Source organism: Lates calcarifer, linkage group LG24 (genome assembly GCF_001640805.2).
Source record: "Lates calcarifer isolate ASB-BC8 linkage group LG24, TLL_Latcal_v3, whole genome shotgun sequence".
Taxonomy (NCBI): domain Eukaryota; kingdom Metazoa; phylum Chordata; class Actinopteri; family Centropomidae; genus Lates; species Lates calcarifer.
Genome location: NC_066856.1, coordinates 14,382,372 through 14,405,512, shown reverse-complemented (window position 1 = coordinate 14,405,512; position 23,141 = coordinate 14,382,372). Strand labels below are relative to the sequence as shown.

Sequence of the window (23,141 nt, the reverse complement as noted above, 5' to 3'; positions counted from 1 at the left end):
CTGGAGAGACCCGGGGTTGTGCAGCGTTGCTATCAGGGCTGATGACTCTGATCTAGACACTTCTGCTTTGTCCATGAACTGAACATTGCACATTTCACTTTACAATGTGCTGCGGTTCAGTGCGGGGAGAGGAGCCACAGCACGCTGCAGGAACACAGAGTGCACAGTATAATATCAACTAGTGCTGTAGTCCAGTGGGTCCATGCTGTAACTTTATTTTGTTGACTCTGTAACATTTGTGACCTTATTATCTCTGAGTTAAAACTGTAACACTGTGGCTTTAGGAATTATTCTGTAAAGGTCCAACATTTTCATCCAGAGTGAAATATTTCAGTAACTACTGGATGGATTGCTATGAGATATCATACAGACATTCATGGTGTTCAGAGGATGAATCCCAGTGACCGATGCCATCACCTGGTTGAATTTAGTTTAGTTCATGACCTCTAAAACAACAGACTGAAATTGTGTCAGCCGTATCTGGGATTAATGCTCAAATACTGACGTTTGCATGCGATCATGGCCTGACTCTCTCCACGATCTGGCAACTGTTCTTCTGCATTATTTTAAAAATATTACAGAGTAAGTGTTTAAGTTATTGTTAAAAGAAATAACCGATAGATACAAATTTTCACTCAGGTTATTTGAGTCTTTATAGGGACTGTTCAAGCATAGGTTGGTGGTGAAGGGGGTCGTTGCTCAGAGTGGGAGGTTATGTAAGGACTCAGTCTGGGGGTAATTTTCCCTTACAGTGTTTGTTCTCAGTCCGAGGGGTTAGGAAGGTTGTAGCGGCTGTGGCGCATGGCACAGACCAGGAGCAGGGTGGCTGGGGAGGACAGGGGAGCAGAGAAGGTCTCAGCAGACCCAGCTGGGGTGACATGAAGCTCACAGGGAGGTTACCTCTAGAGCAGCAGGGCCAGCGGCGGCGCCTGAAGTCCCCCTGGACTCTGGTGAGTTGAGGTGCAGGGAAGATTTTTTTTTAAGTTTTAGCAATCACTGTTGGCCTTTTCCTTGTGGTATTTTTCTGTTGTAACAGATTATTTAATTTGGCATTTTAAAGTTGTATGACTTCAATTAATTGACTAATCCTTGACTAAAAATGTGAAAAATGCCCAATGTGACATCTTTCACAGTTAAACCAATAGTCCAAAACATAAACATATATTTATTTCACTTTGATATATGATGGAAAAGAAGCAAGTCATCAAATATGAGAAACTGGAACATGAAAATGATTGGTGCTTTTACATAAAAGTGATTTGATTAACAAAAATCATTTCTAAAATGTTGTTGGATAATTGTTTAATCGACTGATCCTTTCAGCTGCAGTCTTACTGCCAGTAGTAACTGTAACCCTGACCCCATTTTAATCCTGACTCTGTTTATAACTGAGCACTGAACTTTTTTGCAGACCACTTTTATATTAGGTGTGAGTGACATGAATAAAGTAACATTGAATAATCGCATGGACGAATCATAATGTGCACACTGTATATAGTTTTATTTAGTGATGCCATTATTTATTGTGATAAATTACATTGCCTGGAAATTCAGTGAAATGCCACTGTGTCAATATTTGTTTTTTAGGCTCATCCAGTGAATTAAATAACTTACAAATCAAAGTACTTTACCGCACTGATGTAAAAATCCCATAAATCCAAAATCACTGATTTGCCAGAATTGCCCACAGCTCACAATGGCTTAACCTGACACAATGAAGAAAATGAAAGCTTTATATAAACAGAGTAATAAAATCTTTATTGCTACACAAATCAGTGTCATCTCATGATATTTATTGCCATATTGCCCTATCCTGCTGATAATCTACAACCAGAATATGAGGCATGTCATGTCATGTATGTCATGTCTCTTTGTGTTAATGTTGTTTATGCTTTCTGTAGATGGTTAGCTGCAGAGTATTTTCCCTCTGCCGTTCTTTAAGTGCATTAGAGTTTAGCTGGTGCAGTGGCTGCCTCTCATAGAAACTGGACGGTGTCAAAGTCCATGCAGCTGGTATGCAGCTCTGAATGTCCTAAATACTGAAACACACGGCTCCAGCCTCATTGTTCAGGTCACACACACAAACACACATATGAAAAGTCCTGGTTCAGTTGTGATAATGCTTCTGAACATTATTTTGAGCTTGCATTAAATGGTGTTGCTGTTGTCCACAGTAATTACAGGTGTTGAACCAAGGTGAGTTCACCTAATGACGGTGTTGATGTAGCAAGTGAAACCTGGTGCATTAAAGACACTGGAAGGAAGGAAGGAACACCAGGCAGTGAAGTAGCTGCTGTCACAATAGATGAAGTAGGAGAAATACAAGTTTCATTGTGTTGAAGTTCATTTAGAAATGCAATAAACTGATGATCAGATGTGCTGCATTAAAACATCAATAATGAAAGAAACACTGAAATGTAATGTGATACTCTGAAGGAGAGAGGCAGAAAACAATTCTGAAAAACAAGGTTAACAAGAATCAGGTTCAGCCAGATTTGCCACTGCTGACTGATCACAATAATATGGTGTATAAGAGTACAGTGGTGTTGTGTGTTTGATGCAAAGCCAAGATGTACAGATTTCCTTTTTGTTATTTTGTTTGGTTGTATTGTAGTGGCTTTTCTTCTAAGAGTTTTGGAATGAGCGAGTGACTTTCTAGTGAGGAGTGATAATGAGGTGAGGATATCGACTCATCTTCGTGACAGAATGAGGCCTCACTTTCTGTCTTTTCAATCTTGAGTTTCCTAGACATGTTCTATGCACCTGTTTACTGTTGTTAAATGATCTTGCGCTGTTCACACCAAAATCTCTGAGCAGAAGCAGTGTTCACTAAAGGCATTACAGATTACAGTTGTTTGTGCGTGATTAGCTTATGCACATTGTGATTCGCAGAAAACCAGGTTATTTCAAAGGGGTCACATACTTTTCTTGCCTCTGCGTTAAAGCAGCACAGTGTACAATCCAGGCTAATACTTTGAGGTTTGAACTTTGAGCTGTACTTGGATTTAGATATTTGTGTGCTCCGGCTCCCTATCATAGAAACTTAATGTAAACTCTCCACAGGGCTCCAACTTCAGTTATTGTTGATGGATCACACTTTTTCATATGTGGAATATTTGTCAGTGGTTTTTGTCGGGTGTGTTCTCTGTGGAGACAGAAACACACCGTCTGGTCTGCAGCAGCAGCCTCGTTGCAGCAATCGAGGGCCTGATTAAGTCTCGATCAGCTCAGGACTCTTTTGAGGAAAATGGGACAGAGCCGCTGTGTTTAGGGACCAGCTTGCATTTCCTTTGCAGACTATTCTGAACAACAGGAGCACATGCTACACGGAGAGTGGCCTAGTAAGATGCAAAAATTACCGCATTGTTTTACTCTGCTTGTGATTCAGGGGTGTTGATGTAATAAATGCAGAATTTCCAAGACGTACAGACTGTTGAATGCTGTCGTTAAATGTATGTAACTTAATCAAGGGTGTTTTTGTTGACAGGCGGACACCATGAACTACGTGGGGCAGCTGGCTGGCCAGGTGCTGGTGACAGTAAAGGAGCTGTATAAGGGGATCAATCAGGCCACTCTGTCAGGCTGCATCGACGTGATCGTGGTCCGACAGCCTGATGGGACGTTCCAGTGTTCCCCTTTCCACGTTCGCTTCGGAAAACTGGGGGTGCTGCGCTCCAGGGAGAAAGTAGTGAGTGCACACATTACTTGCAGGGAAATAATCACATTGAATTTTTGTTATCAACATATGTAATTATATAAATTTTTGTTTTCCAGTCTTATATCAACATTTTTAACTGATTAATTACTCCTTTGGTCTCAGTGCCTTAGATATTTATTGTACTGATTGAAGCCTCTGTTTCAGAAGGTTATAATGGAGCTTCAGTGTATTTTGTGTCTCTCTAATTGCCCTCTGCTGCTCTCCCTTCTCTCTGAACATTACCATCCAATCCACGTCCTGCGTCTCACAAGAGCAGATTGCCCTCTCCCTCTATTTATAGACACTGTATAGTTGTCGGCTGAGGACTAAGGTGGGATGCACAGACTAAAAGACTCATCTCGTTCAGGAACAGTGTCTTACAGAAGAGTCTTATCTGTTATTGACGTTCAGGGGAGCCGGACTGTGCAGGAAATAGCCTGTGGTTCAGTCTCAGTGATTCTTTACAGTAAATCATGTGGGTTAGAAGCATGTTTTGTTGTTGAAACACTAAACAGGAGAGGTTAAACCTTATCTTGACTTTGTATCAAATGTCAGCATCTTGTAGACAATTTGAGCAGATTTTGTTTAATTTCACAACCTTCCTGTTAATTAAAAGATGAAAGGAGGTGTTGCAGTGCACATGTTACTGTATGATTACTTTTTTAAAAACCTAATTCCACTCATGTAGCCCAGATCTGAGTTCTGAGAAACTCTGTTTGTTTAATTCACAGAAGCAGTGGCATACACTAAAAAAAGCAAACCTTTGTAGAAGCTGTTCACTGTTTCCTCTGTGGCACAGTTTTTATCCATGAGCTGTGCTGTGACAAACTTCATTAATGCAGAGAGATGTGTTGTTGACTCTGCAGATTGACATAGAAATCAATGGGGAACCTGTGGAGCTACACATGAAGCTCGGAGACAATGGAGAGGCCTTTTTTGTCCGGGAGACAGAGCAGCACAATGTGAGTTTTGTACACTAGGCAATGAAAATGAAGAATTTTAATGTTGAATCTCAGCTGTTTACTTGTAGAGATCAGCCACTCACTTTTATGTATGTTTTCCTCAATGCAGGAGATCATCCCAGCCCACCTGGTGACCTCGCCCATTCCCACAGAAGAGGTTCTGTTCAGGAGCAGAGAGCCCAGATGTGTGGGGTCAGCGGCAGAAACTGGTCCGCCGCTGAGTCCAGAAGATGCGGCCTCTGGGAACACCCAGCTCTGCTCCAACTCAGCCGGCAAGAAGAAGAAGAGGCGCAGGAAGAAGCACAAAGCTGAGCCACGCAAGGAGGAGCAAACAGCCACACCTGCAGGCGGGGAGCTGGAGCTGTGTGAGCTCAGTTCAGACGAGGAGCACAATGCACACAATGGACGGTGAGTGAACATGCTTTGTTGTGTTGTTGTTTGTTGTAAACCGTTTGGTTAATTTTATTGCTTCCCATCTTTAGGACATCTTCACTCTCCATGATGAATAACAACATGGACCACAGGCAACATTCCCCCCTCACTGCCCTCGAATGGGACAGCTACCCTTTCTCCGACGGAGACTGGTCCCCCTGCACCACGTACGGCCCTCACACTCTGTCCTTTCAGATGTTTACACGGTTCATACAAGTAGAGAGAAACAACTACACATCTTTCCAGTCCACTTTATTAAAACAGACAGGGCAGAGTAAAACAAATCACTCCCACAAGGTCATTTCCAGCTGACTCAGTGGAAATGTGGTGTTTGCTTACAGCAGGGAGATGTCCGAGCCCATGTCGCCCAAGAGCGACTCCGAGCTGATGGTGAAGCCGGCAGAGAGCGTGCTCAGAGCTGAGTCGCACATGCAGTGGACATGGGGGGAGTTTCCAGAATCCACCAGGGTATGGCTCAGATCTAGACTTGCTAGAATTTGGTCTGAACTTTGAGACAAGGGGAGACAACAGAGATTTGTAGAGCTGTATCTTGTATGTACATGAGAATTTTTGCAAAGGCTTGTGTTTGTATTTGAGCTTTATCTTGTGCTGTATTGTCTTTTTCTGTCCAGGTCAACAAAAAGGACAAAACGGAGCCAAAGCTGTTGACCATCACTCCGTCAGAGAACACACATTTCAGGGTTATCTTGAGCTCAGAAGCGATGCAGGTGGACTCGGGGGAAGGAGAGAGAAACACAGATCCAGTTTGTAGTATTGTTAAACCAGAGCCTCGGACCATCAAAGCCGATCAGTGCAGCTGTGAATCACAGCCCCCTGAAGCTCCGTCACATCATAGAGACATTACAGGGCACAAACCGGAGCTTCCAAATTCTGTGTGCAGCAGTTTTACCTCCGAGCCATGTCCCGGTAACTCTGACCTCAACGCAAAAACCACTTGTAAGGCCAGGTGGACATCTTCGCCACCCAGCCGCAGGGGCAGCGGCTTGGCCGCCAGTGGAGGCAGCAGCACAGGCTGAAGACTCGGCTGCAGTTTGTGCCAACACAGGAGCTTCCTCCAAACCCACAGACTCGCCCATCAAGAGGAGAGGTAACACAACATCCTTTACACCTCTACACTTCCTAACCTGTGTTTTGTAGCTTCTGCACACTGTGTTCCTCACTGGAGGGTTTTATGAATTTAAAAATATGATAATTTAAGGGTAAGTGTCTGAAAATGCCTGAAAAGCAGGAGGCTAGAAAGCTCCAAAACGACTTCTGATGTAGACAGTAACTGTTAGTTTCAACAAATAAATTTGTCTTAGAGACTGTATGAATTTCACCATAAGAAAATGGTTAAAACCAAAAAGAATCCAGCTGCATATCCAGAGCATATCATTTCATTCAATGACACAGAAAGTCCTCGAGTTAAACTCCAGATTTGTCTGTATGATGGTAATCTACACCCAGTCTTAATGTAAGTGAATGTTAACAGGAAGGATGTGGCTTCTGTTTGGGCCTGAGTTCATATTTGGTGTCTGGGCTGTTCTGCATTCACATGCAGGCGTTAAAAGAAAAGGAAGTGAAGAAAAAAAAAAAATCAGCGATTTCTCAGTAGATCATCTACACACAGACTTCCTTTTGTCTTCGCTTCATTAAGGTGTGAGGAAGAGGAGCCAGCATCAGGGACCTGAAGATATTTACCTGGATGATCTGAATGCACTCGAGCCTGATGTTGTTGCCCGGTACTTCCCGAAAAGGTACAAACCCCTGAAGTCATGTCACCTCCTGAGGCCACTTATCTCATTTGGTGTATGTGCAGCATGTAACCAAACACTCAGTGTCTGCTATTGACCCTTGCAATTTAAGATACCTGGTGATATGCACAACTCAGTGAGCTCATTTCAGCTTAGTAACTCAAAACCTAGTCCTAAGTGTAAGCAGAGGCACAGATGTAGTGAAAATAACTGGTATCGCTGCACACTTTTGGAGCAAATAAGAGTGATTCTAGTGTGTAAACCTGGACCGTCTGTGTCTCCAGTGAGTCTGAGCAGGTTCCTAAACACTGGGTGGAGCTGGGACGGCGCTCTGGATCCCAGTCACCGCAGTCAGTGGGCAGCAGCGCAGCAGCAGACAGCGGTACAGAGTGTCTGTCGGACTCCGCCGGTGACCTCCCTGACGTCACCCTGTCGCTGTGCGGAGGTGTTGGTGAGAACTCAGAGATTTCTAAAGGTAATTAATCATCTCTTATCAACTACTATTAATGGCAGAATCACAGATAAAACTTAAAATTCCAGGGGGCACAGTTTCTTCTTTTCTCATACAGGATGGTTTTATATTTCTGTTGTCTAATCTTTATTTTCTCCTCCTGTTACTTCACATTTTGACTGTCCTGCTTCACGTCTCCTGTGTGCTGATAATGCTGTTATTCATCTAGAGATATGTGTTAATCATGAAGCTTTTATGTCCCCTTTATTCCAGAAAAATTCATGGAGCACATCATCACCTACAACGAATTTGCAGAGAATCCAGCAATCATTGACAATCCCAATTTAGTGGTTAGAATTGCAAACAGGTGAGTGTTCCTACTCTGTAATGGGTGCACTCTTTCATCAGATGATTCATTAATATTAATAATTAAGAATGTTCTTTTCCCAGGTACTACAACTGGACACTGGCAGCTCCGTTGATACTCAGTATGCAGGCTTTTCAGAAGAACTTGCCAAAGGTATCCTCTGCTCTGATGTGATAATGTGATGTGTTTATAGTTTGTGATTCGATCTTTATACTGCATCTGCACATTATGTCTGTTTGCACATGAATGGTTTATCTGACTGGCAGGCTACAGAGGAGGCCTGGGTGAAGGAGAAAATGCCAAAAAAGTCTGGACGCTGGTGGTTCTGGAGAAAGAGCAGCGTGAAGCAGGTACTGAACGTGTGACTCAGACAGAAGTCTTCAGGTGAAACTATGAGTCACACCTCCATCTGTGTGTTCACTGTATGTGGAGATGAGTGGAAATCCCACGCTGTTGGAGTAACTTTGCATTGTAAATGACAGACAAATGAGGAACAGGCAAATGCTTCAGTAACTATTATCTCTCTGTTCTGCACCATTATGTAAAGACTTTCAGCTCCTACATGTCAAATCATAAAAGGCTGACAATGTTTCTTCCTCTCCTCAGTCATCATCAGAGACCAAGTTAGAGAGACAGGAGTCCCTGACCAGCGAGAGCCCTGCCCTTCACCAGGCCCCAGAAACACAGTGAGTCAGCAACAAAGCTCTGGCTTCCTCGCAACGCTACAGTCACACACAGTGACACAAGCACTATTGGGTAAACATGTACACACAGGCTGGATTAGCATGTTAGTCACTGAGCAGGGCTGTTAATTTCCATGAAACTTCAGGACAAATATGTTAAATATCGTTTAAACCAGCTTTGGAGTTTGTAGTTTTAGCTTTGTGTGAATGCTTTCAACATGTTGAATATTTACAACCCAAAAAAGGCAGAGATGCAGGGAGATGAGGACGTCTGCTGCCCTCTAGTGGCTGTAAATGATTCTGCAGGTTTTTTCTTCACCCTGAATCACATCATCTAGTATAAACATGGCTTTATGTCAAGGCATTGTACTTAGTCTGACACAGATTTATCTGAAAGTTGCTGGTCTTCCTCCCTTACACTGTCCTCTCTCTCTCTCTCTCCTTCAGGCACAAAACAGCGGAGTGGTCCAGCGACGACGAGACCAAAGAGCTGAACTCTGCAGCACCTGCTCTGACACCCATTGAGCGTGTGCAGACAGAAGTCCCGGCACCAGCTTCTTGTCACTCCTACAAGAAATCCCTCCGCCTGTCCTCTGACCAGATAGTAAGACCACTAAACTCTGATTCTTCTAGCGAGACTAAAGTTAGGCAGCTTGCCCCATTGGTTTGAAGACAAGAGTTTGTGAATTTTTCATGGTTATTTCCTTCTCTGTAGTGCCACCCTGAGGACATGCTTTACATTTTAGTCCTATTACTGTCCCAAAAATGTCGATACATTTAGTGTAATGAATATTGCAGCCTGTAGTGGCTGCTAGCAGGTGATTCTTTAGGTCAGCCCTTTCAGGTTTAATTCGGCCAGCGTGTTTGCAAGGCTTGTATGAATGAAGCTTCATTATGTCTCTCACAGGCCAGTCTGAAGCTAAGAGAGGGGCCTAATGATGTCACCTTCAGCATAACCACCCAGTACCAGGGGACGTGTCGCTGCGAGGGCACCATCTACCTGTGGAACTGGGACGACAAGGTTATAATCTCTGACATCGATGGCACCATTACCAAGTACGTGAGGGTCTAAATACTTTTACTTTATTCTCTTATTAGAGACTTAGACACTATTTAAAGTTAGGTCTGATCGTTTCAACCTGAGCTATATTCTCCACAGTAGCTCTCATATAAAATCATGTTGGACATTTTCCTTCCCACAGATCAGATGTGTTTGGTCAGATTCTGCCTCAGCTGGGTAAAGACTGGACTCATCAAGGAATCGCTAAGCTTTACCACTCAGTGCATGAGTAAGACTAATTGAATGATTTACCATTCTCTATAATCTGATGGTATAAAAAACAAGTGGCTCCAGTGTTGCAAAGGATCTAATCCATCAATAAATATGCCTCCTTCAGGAATGGTTACAAGTTCCTGTACTGTTCTGCCCGAGCGATCGGCATGGCTGACATGACGCGAGGATATTTGCACTGGGTGAACGACAGGGGGACTCTGCTGCCTCAAGGACCCCTCATGCTCTCCCCGAGCAGCCTCTTTTCTGCCTTTCACAGGTAGGAAATCCTCTCCCTAAGTGTTAAGTCGTACTCACCCATTTTATGGCCATTTTGTGCGTTTTTGTTCCTCACAGACTCTGTAAATGGTTAGAAGTGATAGCCATGTAACCCTTTCTTTGTTTTTGTGTTGTTAGAGAGATCATAGAGAAAAAGCCTGAAAAGTTCAAGATTGAATGCCTCACAGACATCAAGAACCTGTTCTTCCCCAACACACATCCCTTCTACGCAGCCTTTGGAAACAGAGAAAGTGTAAGTCAGAGGTCATCATCTTCATTTGTCATTTTCTGAGCAGACAAATAAGAATAATTAAATTTATTAAGGCCTTGTTAGCCTATTATTATTTATTTTTTTTCCACATTATTACAAAATTAATGTTATTTATTTGCCTATATTGGTGTGAACAGGCTCCAAAAAACCATGGGAAATCCCTGATAACTAGACATGAAGTCTAACTAGAAAATGATAAATTGATGATGAAGTTCTTGTTTGTTATTGTTTGGGGTTTATTCTCACTGTAGATCATATTTTAGGATCAATCAAAGCTTTACTGACCATAATGAGATATAATTGTAGGTTCGGTTAGATGAAAAAGATTTTTATTGTCTTTTTTTTCTTCCCTGTGTTCAAGGACGTCTTTGCCTACAAGCAAGTGGGTGTGCCTGTGTGCCGGATATTCACAGTGAATCCCAAAGGGGAGTTAATTCTCGAGCAAGCCAAAGGCAATAAAACATCGTGAGTACTGAGCCATCACTGGAGTCATTGTTTTTGTCTGTCAGCTGTTTCTCACACAAATGTTTATTGTTCCCATCACTGTTTTTTTTCTTATACAGTTACAGCCGGCTGAGTGAGCTGGTGGAGCATGTTTTTCCTTTGCGAAGTTCTCAACACAACGCCACCTTCAGCTGCCCAGAGTTCAGCTCCTTCTGCTACTGGAGACAGCCGATCGCTGAGGTGTGTTTTGAGGAGCTGCTTTAACTCAGACTGATATTAATGTTTAGAATTAATTACTTGAAATCAACTTAACTAAGAGCAGTAATTTATTTTACGCCTGTATGCACTGGCTTAATACTGATAATAATTCTTTAACATAAATTCAATACATCAGAATTTGATATTGTCTTAGGCACATCCTAATTTAGTGAAAAATATTGGGATATTAATATATTCCATGTTTTTTTAGTGAAACGTCATCTTATTTCGGTGAAGCTACACCAGTAAGAGGTGTAGTCGAATGCTCAGCACATATAAAAAACATCACTTCTTATATCATTTATACAGTTTTTGTCACAATGTTTCTGTGAAGAAATTGCCTAAGCATTTATTTAGGCAGTGGAAGTTAAGTGGGTTAGGGTTAGGGTTAGGGTTAACTGGCGAACATTCGATATGAAACTGAAATACTGACTATAGTGCACATTTTCTGCCTGACATGTTGTATTTAGAGCCACTACTGTATGTAGTCGTCCCTTTAAGGTCTTATTTACTCTATAAAGGTGTTATTTAATGTTTAGGAATCTTATATCTTTGCTCCAAAGCTTCAGGATTTTGCACATTTATGCTAAAGAAAAAATGTGAAATGATTTCACTCATAGTTAATAGCTGCGATTTAAAAAAAAGAAAAGAAAAAAAGAAGCACTTTCTGAACTGTAGATACTGCTGCTATTTGGTATTAAGTATTTTTCCAAAATCAAGATTTAGTTAGACTTAAAGTAGAAAACTATTTTTGATGAATTTTGAAATGTTTTTGCCAGACTTGTGAAAACGACAGTATATTATTAATGTTATGCCTCTTTATTATTTTATCTCTTCACGCTCAGTAACAGCTGTCAGTAAAATTTAAAGCATTCTTTCTATGAAAGTGATTAACTTTGTGTGACGAGAACACACAGTATTTTCTTAGTCTCGTGTGGTCCAATTTCACTTTTCAATGAAGAACTTTTGCTGCTGCTTAAGGTGTTTTTCTCTAGGTTGTTGTGATTACCTTGTGGTAATCCAGTCAACATTATGCTGTAACAGTGTAAGCACAAATTCAACTGTTAGTCAACTGTTATGTTCTCTGTTCTTCAGACAGTGTGAGAGGTCACTGCTTCAAACATGACTTATGTAAGGTGATGTTTATAGTGTGTCATAACTGTAGATTCTAGTGTATATAAACTGTATATATAGTATATTTACCATATGTATTGAATTAATAAACTGTTCTGCCAAAAGTCCTTTGTTGGATGGTGCTTTAATAAAAGCAAACACTGGGTTAGGAAAAAACAATTAAAGCTTATTTTGCACATTGACAGTTTAGCACCAAACAGGCAAGGAGCCTGTCACAGGCAGGACCAATAACACTAATGTCAGATGTCTGTATCAGAGTTAAGCTATAAAGAAAACTGGTATGAATTGTAGGATGTTTTAAGTTCTAATTTCAGCCCTGTAATGAACAAACTGGATCAACAGGAATTTAAATTTTAGCACCAACAATCCATTAACATCAGTCATTACAGGCACAAGGCACTTTGTGTTCTTATATTAACAAAGAAACAACAATTAAATGTTGAAGCTGAATATGTATTTGGTAGATCTAGGTTGTAAACCTTCACAATAAAAAATAACTATTATAAACACACTATATATTAGTACTCATTAGTACTTAAATAATATCTTATTATTTGGTGACTGTATTTTTTCCTTGTTGTGTTTTTGGTAAATAGATTGTCTTTCCCTTCTCTGGTAATAAAATTTCACACATGCCATAGTGTATCCACAGTAATGCACACCATATTCTACTTACGGCTTATATAAGGTATCAGTCGTCTCTGAAAGTAGCAGGGCTACCGTTTTGATGGGCTGGAGTAAAGAAGCACAGCGCTGAAAGACGACAGGATCTCTGGGGAGGCTGAGATGGCGAGCTTACCGGCCATCATGACGAGTCCTACTCGGTCTCCCCGCTTCAGTGAGAGAACCAGGCTCAGTGAGGTTGAGCTGCTACAGTTACACAGTTCGTGTGACGCCGGTGCTGCCGCTGCTCCAGACAAGAAGCCTGTGGAGTCCAGCCTCTGGATGCTGCGGTTGGTCACGGAGAGGACCGCCTCGACCTTTTCACCTCGCTGGGCTGCGAGAACTGCGCTCACCAGGTAGCGGCCATCTGTGGGAGCTGTGAAGATACCTGAGGACACACACACAGGGTATTTACTAAAACATCTCATGATGAACAATGCTTTTAATTAAAGTATGTTGCAATGCTTAGGCCGCTTTCGATCAGTTTCTTTGTCAAATATACTAAACAAAGCTGGTTTCAACTCCTTAGATGTGAAGATTTGCTGCATTTCTCTGACTCAAACATTCATTATAAATTTAATATTTTGTGGTTTTGGCTTGTTGGTCAAACAAAATGTGGCCTTGGCTGATAATTGTGACAGGCATTATTTATAATTTGTCCTACATTTTATAGCCTAAACTATTGATTGATTGATTGAAAAATAATGTTGTCTTTGTCTATTTCTGTTTACTTGTCTGTCAGCAGGATGACACAAAAAGTACTGAGCCAATTTGCACCAAACTTGGAGGAGTGATGGAGCATGGACCAAGGAAGAACCCATTAAATGTTGGTGAGTATCCAGTTAAATGGGTGGATAAGGTCTAGACAGATGTGTAGGATTGTTAGGCTTTGGTGGAGGTATGTGCTCTACTCAGTAAGAAAAGTAATTGTTAGTTGCAACCCTCCAAAACATATAAATGCATAACAAAGGAGGCTGAAAATTGCAGTTAGAGTCTGAGGAGTAAAATGTGGATTAATGCTTCATTGTTTGGATCAGTGAAACTGGACTAATAGTTACCTGTATGAGGGTCGTAGTGTCCTCCATCATTGACCAACACCTTGTTGAATCGAATGATTCCAACCTCTCCTTGGAACGGAGATAGAGTCAGACCGGCTGAGAATGACACCTTCTCATCTGCACACAGGAGAGGAGACGTCACACACTGGAAAACACTGCAGTAACAGAGGCAGGATCTTGTACAACCAATAAGTTCTGACCTAAAGCCATGGCAGGTTTCTGTGGTGATGGTCCGTGGGGCGTGTTGATGTCTGTTGAGCAAAGGAAAACAATTTCATTCACGCTTGAAAGGCTTTGTTGTAAGGCAGCATAACAAAATTAAAGGAGTATTTACCTGAGATGAGAGGCATGCTGGTCTTTAGCGAATCGGTGGATTTGACTGGAGAAGCTGTGACACAAAACGAAAAGATGGGACTTGTGAGACAATGCTGGGAAACATGCAGAACAGAATGCATGTACATGTGGGCTTTCTCTCACCTGGAGCTCCAGCAAAGCCCTGAATAGGCATCATGCTGCCGTCGGTCCCCTTGGGCAACTTGGACGGGGTCATCCTGCCGGGGGGGCCCGCCTCCCCAGTTTCCATCACAGGTGGCTGAGGGAGAGAGGCGTCCACGGAGCCAACTGGCATTGTGAGGCTCTTACTCGAACCCTGGGGAAGTCCTGTGTCCTCCACTACAACCTGAACACCTGAAAAAGACAGATATGGAGTGAGCGATGGGGCTGAGGCTGCAGGTCAGGCAGAGACAGATGCAGGGCCAGATGTTTGGAGGTCAGACATGTTAACACAGCAGCTGGTTTCATAGTAACACTTAAACTTTACCCCTATCATAGTGACATTTAAACCTCACCCCTATCACTCTGTGAGAAATATGTCACCCATAAACCCTGTCAAAAACCTTTAAATTATGAGCAGAGGAGGCAAATGGCTGTTGGTTTTTATGAACATAAAAACAGAACATGTGTTTAACTCTGACATGTTAAACACAGCTATAACTACCAACATTAAAAATGGCTGCATTCCATTTAGGTGCATTGGTATCATGGTTCTTGTGTTGAGCCTGCTAAATATAACACAGCTATAATATATAACATTTTAGATATATTATATAGAGTATAGTTTGACAGTGTGTTGAAGTGTCCACTCAACAGGTTTCAAACTTTGGCACTGACTTACTGTACCTCATAGGGACAACATGCAATTAACTGCGATGTTGCTCTGTTGTCACTTTACGAGAGCCAATCAACAAACATGCAGTTGTGCTCATGTTTATGGTCGGACTACCGTCGACTCTCATTAACAGCCAAGCAGTGAGCGATTATCTGAGTCTATTATTATGGGTATAAACAAAGAAAATGACAGACCACTGCCCAATCTCCCATCATATGGCGACCAGCTCTAAACTGCGCGCACCGCTGCATTCCTGGGAACCACAGCTGAGACAAACCCTGGAGTTTATCAACAAATCAAGCCTCCTGGCTGGGGGCACATAGTCGCCGGTACTCTCTGGTCTACAGCGAGACAACAGGCCCCAATTCTGCTGTTCCGAAAGGGAAACCTGGCCATAAAAGGCATACCAGCAGCATACCAAGGCACGGCCACATGTTCAATCACCAGACAGCCTGTCCCCTCACCCCGGGGGAAAAGGGTCATTTAATGGAAGCAAGAGAAGTCTGCCTGTTAAATACAACATGTGGAGAGGGACCGGTGTGTAACCGTAAAACAGCGCAGGGGGTGAGAGTCTGCGTATGCACACATGTGCATGTGTTTTACTGGTCTGTATTTGTTAGTCGTGTCGCTCCTCATATAAAGCGAGGTATGTGCTCCAGAGAGCGGGCTTTGATGAGAGCGATTCGAAACGGATTTCAGACTTAGTGCCACGAGGATAAAAGAGGCAAAGGCAGGATGTATGTGTGCATATGAGAGTGTTTGTCATGATGAAAGAGGTGAGCTGTAAACAAGTGCAGCTGGATCTGCTGTTGACTACAAATGTGTGCCCTTCCACCAAAACAGCATGGGAAACCCTTGCTTTGTTAGTCATTTACCCCCCCACAAGTTCCAGGGATACAACAGCCCCTTGTGTCACAAGAATGGCCATTTTCCGCTTTACATACCACATTATAATGACTACAGAGCAATTTGGTGCGTGTTGACTTTATGAGTCACTGTTCACAGAAACATTTCAGGCTCTTAAGACTTTGATTTAGGAATCATTAAATCCCGCCTCAAACCAGAACTCAAAAGAAAACAAAGAAGACTGCTAAATGTCTCACGCCAGATAATGTGACACCTACTCTGTCAGGGTAAATGAGCAGCTACAGTTACAGCGGCCGACAAACGCCAAGGACTTTATTATTGTCCTTGAGGGCTTTCTGTCAGGTCCTGTCTTGTTTTTGGCTCATGGGGTTATCATGGTTGACCACTGACCAGAGAGTGTCACCCTAGAAGTCACCCTTATCTCTCACAGGTCGTTGAGCTACGAGCCTAACTACTGAATCTTGTGAGGAGCAGGAGAGCATGTGTTACTATCAGAACATCCCCATAATAGAGCTCTACAGTGCTGTTTTAAGAACAACAGTGAGAGGGATGTCCTTTGACTCAAGTAAAGAGATTAGGACACATGTACATTTTACATTATACACACCTAAAAATTGAGGAAGTGTATGACTCCACGTATTTAAATACATTATATAATGAGTGACACATACAGACATGCATGTAAAGGACCAATTCACTACTTCTTAGACATAAATAACAGCTCATAATTGTCAATTAAATTTGCCCTGTGACCTGTTTTTTGAATGATTTAACTCTGGCATTGTTTACATCTGTATTTACCTGTAGTCTTTTGTGCTGCCTTTGCAGGTACATTGTTCCAGGAGAGACTCATTTTTCAGGAGCTTTCAAACCACATCGCAGAGTTTTTTGTGATCAATTCTTCAAACACAATCAGTAACAGTATGGAGACATATCTCAAGGTCTCCATCAGTGAGTTAAGTTTTTTTTTTTTTTTTTTTTGAAAACTGTGAGATGTGGTTGAAGGCTCCAAAAAAAGAAGGAAGCTAAAAGCTGATGGAAGACCACGAGGGGTGGCTGAAAGCACAGCGAGAAAGCAAGTGAGTGGACCATACATGTGTTAAGATTTTTTGGGTTTATATTGCTAAGTAATGGCTCTATTCATATTCAATCCCTTTCAGGACCATTGATTCCAATGTGAAGAATGAACTTATGTGCTTAATTTTTTTTCACAAATTTAAACAAGTAAACACAGCTGAAAAGGACTAAAAGCAAGATATCAGTAGCTTATATAGTTCTTTCATGTCCTATCAACAAGCCTTAATAAACCAAAGCAAGAACTTCATGGTTACAGAACACCAAAAGCAACAAAATCCTTTCAAGATTGACATATTACATCTCTCTTCACCCGTTTCCTGACCCTCTCATTTAAGGTTAACAACTGGTATGACATCATGGTAAATGCACTGACATATGGCCCTTGGGACTCCTGTGCAGCTTTGAGTGTTCACACTGTTTATTTCAACAGAAAAGGAACTCAGCCATGGAAGTTAAAAGTGTGAAAAAACTGCAGATGGGACCGGAGAGACGGGAGTAAAAAAGTGACAGTGCTTAAGAGTCGCAATCGATCCAGGAGCAACTAATTGAAAAACAAAGAAGCTCTTGGCTCTGACATAAAGACGCCCATGAGTGGTCCACATGAGGATCAGTGATAAGCTCTGTCACAGATCTCTCTGTCACGGACCCCTCCAAGTACCATTTTCCACTCTCTTCAGATAAGCAAGGAGTGAGACAATAGGATGAGGTAGCTGGCAGGGCAAAGACAAACAGAGTGGCCCCCTAACATCACTGAGCGTGGGTGGAAATCATGAATAACTTCGAGAACTTCGCAATGACAGAGTGATGAATTAAATGCTATATTATGACAAAAACCATGGGGTGGAGCGGCAACATTTCTCAGCCATTACAGATTCAGTATTTGGCAAAAATGAGTAAACTGGCATTACCGAACTACACAGCTGAATCCGAATATAAACTGAAACATATCTTGATGCAAAGCCCCCGGTCTGACTTGGACTGGAACCAGAACAAGTATTACAACTATTTTATTCCAGTTCACCTCCCATGAGATTCTGGACCGGATTGCATGCTGCATCACCTGCCCCATAAACCAGTAACTGAAAACTAGCTGGTCCCAGAGGAAGAGACTTGGCTCGTAAACATTATGGGCGTGCTTCTATTTCACATTTACAACTATGATGCTCAGTGAAGTCCAGCTCTGTCTCATAGGTGTCATTAATGAACGGACTCATACGAGAAGTATGCAACATATGTACTCATATGGAAATCTTTGCTCCCAAATATGCTTACAGGAACACAGCTGAGTCTTGCAATAACATCCAGCACTAATGATAAAAACACAGCAACAGATCCACATGCTTAAACTAGGGAACAAGATCAACCTGATGTTTGCACTTAATGCAATGCAAACATTTTTTAAAAAGCATACATTTAAGTATAGTCTGTGGACAAACACACACATGAATGCACACTTGGATGCACAAAAAAGCCAAGTGAGCAATATTTGTTTGAGCCAAGGCATTGCTCAACACAAGTGGGGTCTATTAAATCAAGCATGTGTCTTCAATCAACCCTGCCTCCTTTAACGGAGAACATGGTTAAATGAAAATCCAACTTCCTCTCACTCACACACTGAAATACACACCAATATTGCAACCTCTCCACTAACACAGCCAGCCAGGGATAAACAAATGGGCTCCAGTTCAAGCAATGATCTAAGAGGTCAGGAAATATTACAGCTATCTGACTGCTATCTCAAGCTTCTACTATGGAAACTTCTGTGGACACTAAACCAGATTTAACTTGATATAAAAAACTGGTGTAAAACAAGACTATTTAACTTTTGCTGAAGAGCAGCTGCTGATGCCACAAGAGACCTTCACAGGATAACAGCAAACGCTAAAATGTGCAGCGCAACACTAGCACAAGTAGAGAATAACCATAGTCAGTGAACTGAGTCAGTAAAGTCTGTTATATAGCAATAACATTAGTGAGTGAAGAATAGGTTATTTCTTCTTTTAAAAGTGATATGGTGTCACTTTAAATTGCCACATCATGAGGACAAAGTAACACTTCACATCATTAGTTCAACAAAAAACTACAGCTTACCTGTCTTCCCATCACCGCTGTCCGTTAGCACCTGGTGGTCTCTGGCTATGTTAGCGACGTGGTTCTGGAGGTTCTGGGAAGTTCCCCTCAGTCTTCTGATATCTTGGGCATGAGCTCTAACGGTGCCATTCAGCTGGTTAATACAAGTCCACAGCCCAGTGACGTGTTTATTCAGCCCCTCTTTGATCCTCTGAAGGCTGCTGGAGATAGGATCCAGCTTGGCGCATAAACTCTCCACACTGACAATGCGGCTGTCCATGTGGGCAATCTCCTTCCCGACATCTTCGGTTTTTTCCCTGCACTGGTTGGCCTCGGCTTTCACCTCCCTGCCCAGCTCGTCCAGCTGCTGTCTCAGCTCCTGATGCTGCATTCTATGGAGCTCCAAAAGCTCCTTGGCCTCCTGCTCAGCCCCTTTTTTGACTTGACCCCAGGTGGAGTTGAGGCTCTGCAAGGTGTGAGACTGCTGATGGACAACATCTGATAGCGAGTCCTCCAATCTGCCCATGCGGCCTTTAATGGAGCTCAGTTCACCGTGTACATTCTCAAAGCTACTGCTATAGTTGAGAAGTTGCCCCTCCATGGCTCCAAGACCATTTATCTGGGTCTTTAGACTAGTCTCCATATCACTTATAGCAGTTCTGCAGCTCTGGAAGTCTTGTTGAAGGTTTTCTACAACAGTTAAATTAGCCTTGAGCTCCTTTGAGCACCGCTGGTCCAAGACATTGAATCTGTCCTCCAGAGTTTGGACAGAGCCTTTTAGAGAGTTAACATCACTCTGCAGCGTGTCCTGACTCTCTGGCTGAACCCCAGATTGGGAGTTGGTGCTTGTATCTACCAACAGAGTGGTGAGTCTATCTTCCATGGATGCCAGCTTGTCCTCCAGATTCTCCCTCAGGCCTTTTATGGCCTCTGCCTGTTCTTTGTTCAGTTTCTCCTCCACAGAGAGGCACTGCCCCGCCACAGTCTTTTCAGATGAGTTCAGTCGGATCTCAAGGTTTTCCACACGAGAAAGAACAGAGTCAGACACCTGAGCGCCTTCCTTTCCTGGATCAACCAGTTTGGTCTTAAGGTCCTGGATCTCATTGCGCAGGTCAGTTTCCTTTGTGTCCATGAGCTCAGCCAGGCTGAGGTAATTGACCTCTTGTCCCTCACACTGCTCCTGAACTGACATGATTTTATAATCGCATGAGTTCTTCAAATCTGCTAGTTTGATCTCCATGCCCTCCATCAATTCCTCTCTCAGAGCGCGGATTTTATCATCCAGGTAGGTACGCAGGTCTGTGTCACTAGAAGGGGGAGCAGGAGCAGGTGTGGACAGTGGGCTGTGGGCAGCCTCCATTAGCAGACGAATCTGTCCATCATGACGGTTGACGCGGCCCAGCAGCTCATCCAGGGTGTTAGTCTTGGACTCCAGATCATCTGTGACCTGGCTGATCTTGTTCATAACTTCATCCATAGGTGTTGTCCTCATGGTTAAAAGAGAAGTCCGGCATTTGAATTGTTTGGGTTTCTGCGCCTCGTGCACTTGCAGGCTGTCTGAAATTATTCATCAGTGTAACAAGCATTTTACTGGCATCCTCCTGGAAATCCAGTCTCAGATTGGAGGACATGTCTGTCATTCTTGCCTGCATATCAAGGACCATCTGGGACAGTCGCTGCACCTCCTCCTCCAGGTGTTGTGGACTTTGAGATCCTCCGTGACCCCCCAGTGGCCTGTGACCTGTCTGGCCTCTGAACTGCTCTTCCCCTCCCCATGGATGGTTTCTCTGGCCCTCTGTTCGCTGTTGTGGAGCTAGAGTGAGAAATTACACAGAGAGGGTAGTAAACATGACTATGAATGCTTTAATATTTGTTTATATTTTATTTCAGATGTTTTCACACTATTTTTCCTCCACTATAAACACGTCTTTCACCTTGTGGGACTGGATTATGTTCAGCAACAGAGGGCGCATGAGGCAAACGGTCTACTTGGAGTAGCCTTAGGTCTTTCACCTCCCTGCAGTCATGGCCCTGGTACCCTGGGCAGCACCTCCACTCCAGCTCTGTTACAGTCTTGTATGCGATCTTGTACGTGGGTCGGAAGTGTGTCTGATATCTGGAATCATCAACACAGGAAGACATGAATATATTCTGGTTTCTAAAAGTTCACAGACACTGTACAGTGGCACAATTCTGCTCAGAAATACAATGCAGTCTTGGAATAACAATGTAGTAAAATCTGTTTGTTGACAACTAAGACTAGATAAACACAGTCACATTTGCAATTAATTAATTATGGGGTTGGCAGAAAGCTGCTCCAGACTTTCCACCATGATGATAATGCTGGCCCACATGCCCCTGCCATTTAGTGATTAACTGCATCTCAGAAGTGTGTTTGTTGCTCAATGCACACTGAAGCGAAACAAAGTTAATCCATTCATGAAGATTCAACACAGATTCCCAAATAATCAGGCTTTTTGCTTTATGAGTAATGTTTTAAATCCCTCTATGAATAAATCTATATTAAGAGCCAGTCATTTAATTTTCATGCACATATACATCAATGTGTGTTAAGAAAAACTATTTTATAATACAAATGAAACAAAAGTGGATCAATCCAAACTTTATGACAATAATCAACAGTATTGCTTCACACTGTTAAAAATACTAACACAAGCAAAGTATATCCGCCCACCACCCACGGTCCAGGACTTCTGGGAACTTACATCACTTGTTGCGCACAGTTTGGCAGCTCCGGTGGACACGGTAAAACCTCCGGTTGCACGAAACTCTCCGTACCTCCCACGACGGCGCAGCTCACGTTCTTGTGCACCACATAGGCGCACCAGTTTCTGCAGAGCATCACGGGTTAATCGCTCAGTGATTGAGTATTCACATTTGCAGAATAGACGGAGCATACAAATGAATCGACACATCGATATGCATTTCGTTTGCCTGCAAACATGACATTAGAAATCCACTTTACTCACTTATTCCTCTGTCGTGTTTCGGTGCCAGAATGTGCGTTGTTCTGGAACATGCTGTATTGGAAAGGTGATCCACTTATAAGAGGAAAAGCTATTAAAAGGTGAATAAGTGGCAGTCCGCAGAGTCCGCGCTTCATGGTTAAAATCCTGCACTACTGCACACTTGTAATCAGTAGTGAAAGTCTGTGGTCCAGTGATCAGTGAAGGCACCGCGGGTTGTTCCTTCTCTGTGGTGCGCAGACCTTAACAAGCTCCTCAAGCGCCCTTGGATGTGACGTTTCAGGACCCCCTCCAATACTGACGGACGCCTTTTTCCATGTTCTTAGATCTCTCTCTCTCTCTCTCTCTCTCTCTCTCTCTCTCACACACACACACACACACACACCAAAGCCCAGATCCAGCTCTCTTTCGGCATCCAAACACACAATGTCATCGACCTACATAATTTCCGGACGCCTATGTTTGGATAATGATGGTCTTTCGTTCCAAAAAAGACACCATAATTATCCCGTGCGTAAAGTGCGCGCGCCTGATATGTATATCGGATTGGATGTTTACTGGGAGGATTAAATAATACAACAAATGTATTAAAGTTTTATTTACAAGAACTAAAAAAACGTTGTTAAATCTTTCCGTGTGCCGGTTTGGTATGACTGACTGACTAGCTCTATCCGACAGACGTCGACTTGATAGTTTTGAGGTCACAAGGCTAGAAGGAATTTGATTACCCAGCGCAAGCTGATAAAGGTCAGCCTAGTATATATATATAAGCATTAACACTGTCAGGAACTGTGCTGGGATACAAGAAAATGTAATTAAAATAAAGCAGCACCAGAGTGGATAGATGGAAGGACTTAAAAGCAAGACGATTCCACTGACCTGTTGCTCTCTATTTTTTGTCATCTTATTGTAAACTCCTTTGTTCATGTTGGGATCCCGCAGGAACGATGACTCTGGTTTTCCAGTGATCTGACTGGTCAGTAGATCCTCTGTAGTTAACCTGAGCCGGATCACCAATCACCAGCCACCACTGTAAGACTGAAAACACAGTTAAACCCGAAGTTACCTCACTAACCCCAAATGCCTTAAAGTTTTTCTGGAAAATCACCCAGAAAAAGGGTTTGAGTGCAACTTAACATAAGTCAGTGAACCAAGCCAACGTAAATATACTCACTCACACATTATCTTAGACTGGATAACTTTTGGTTAAGAGACTGTCACTTTTTTCTGTCCGTTCATTTGTCGTAAA

General features: G+C 42.6%; 2 protein-coding genes across 2 annotated transcripts; one reads left to right on the top strand and one right to left on the bottom strand.

Annotated features, from left to right (window-relative positions):
• Positions 1–733: 733 nt before the first annotated feature.
• On the top strand, positions 734–12,106 carry LOC108895005 (phosphatidate phosphatase LPIN2). The gene is given in 21 exon segments (XM_051066912.1): positions 734–950; positions 3,488–3,688; positions 4,564–4,659; positions 4,769–5,067; positions 5,142–5,258; positions 5,433–5,559; positions 5,724–6,119; positions 6,121–6,199; positions 6,749–6,848; positions 7,130–7,320; positions 7,570–7,663; positions 7,747–7,816; positions 7,930–8,013; positions 8,270–8,349; positions 8,794–8,950; positions 9,254–9,402; positions 9,549–9,635; positions 9,744–9,896; positions 10,034–10,148; positions 10,528–10,631; positions 10,730–12,106. Coding segments are annotated over 21 exon segments (2,916 nt in total). The 5' UTR covers positions 734–878; the 3' UTR covers positions 10,875–12,106.
• Position 12,107: 1 nt separating this feature from the next.
• On the bottom strand, positions 12,108–23,101 carry emilin2b (elastin microfibril interfacer 2b). Its single transcript, XM_018693655.2, is given in 10 exon segments — positions 12,108–13,053; positions 13,724–13,840; positions 13,924–13,974; positions 14,058–14,111; positions 14,201–14,410; positions 18,927–20,377; positions 20,379–20,718; positions 20,840–21,021; positions 21,632–21,757; positions 21,896–23,101. Coding segments are annotated over 10 exon segments (3,000 nt in total). The 5' UTR covers positions 22,030–23,101; the 3' UTR covers positions 12,108–12,718.
• Positions 23,102–23,141: the final 40 nt, after the last annotated feature.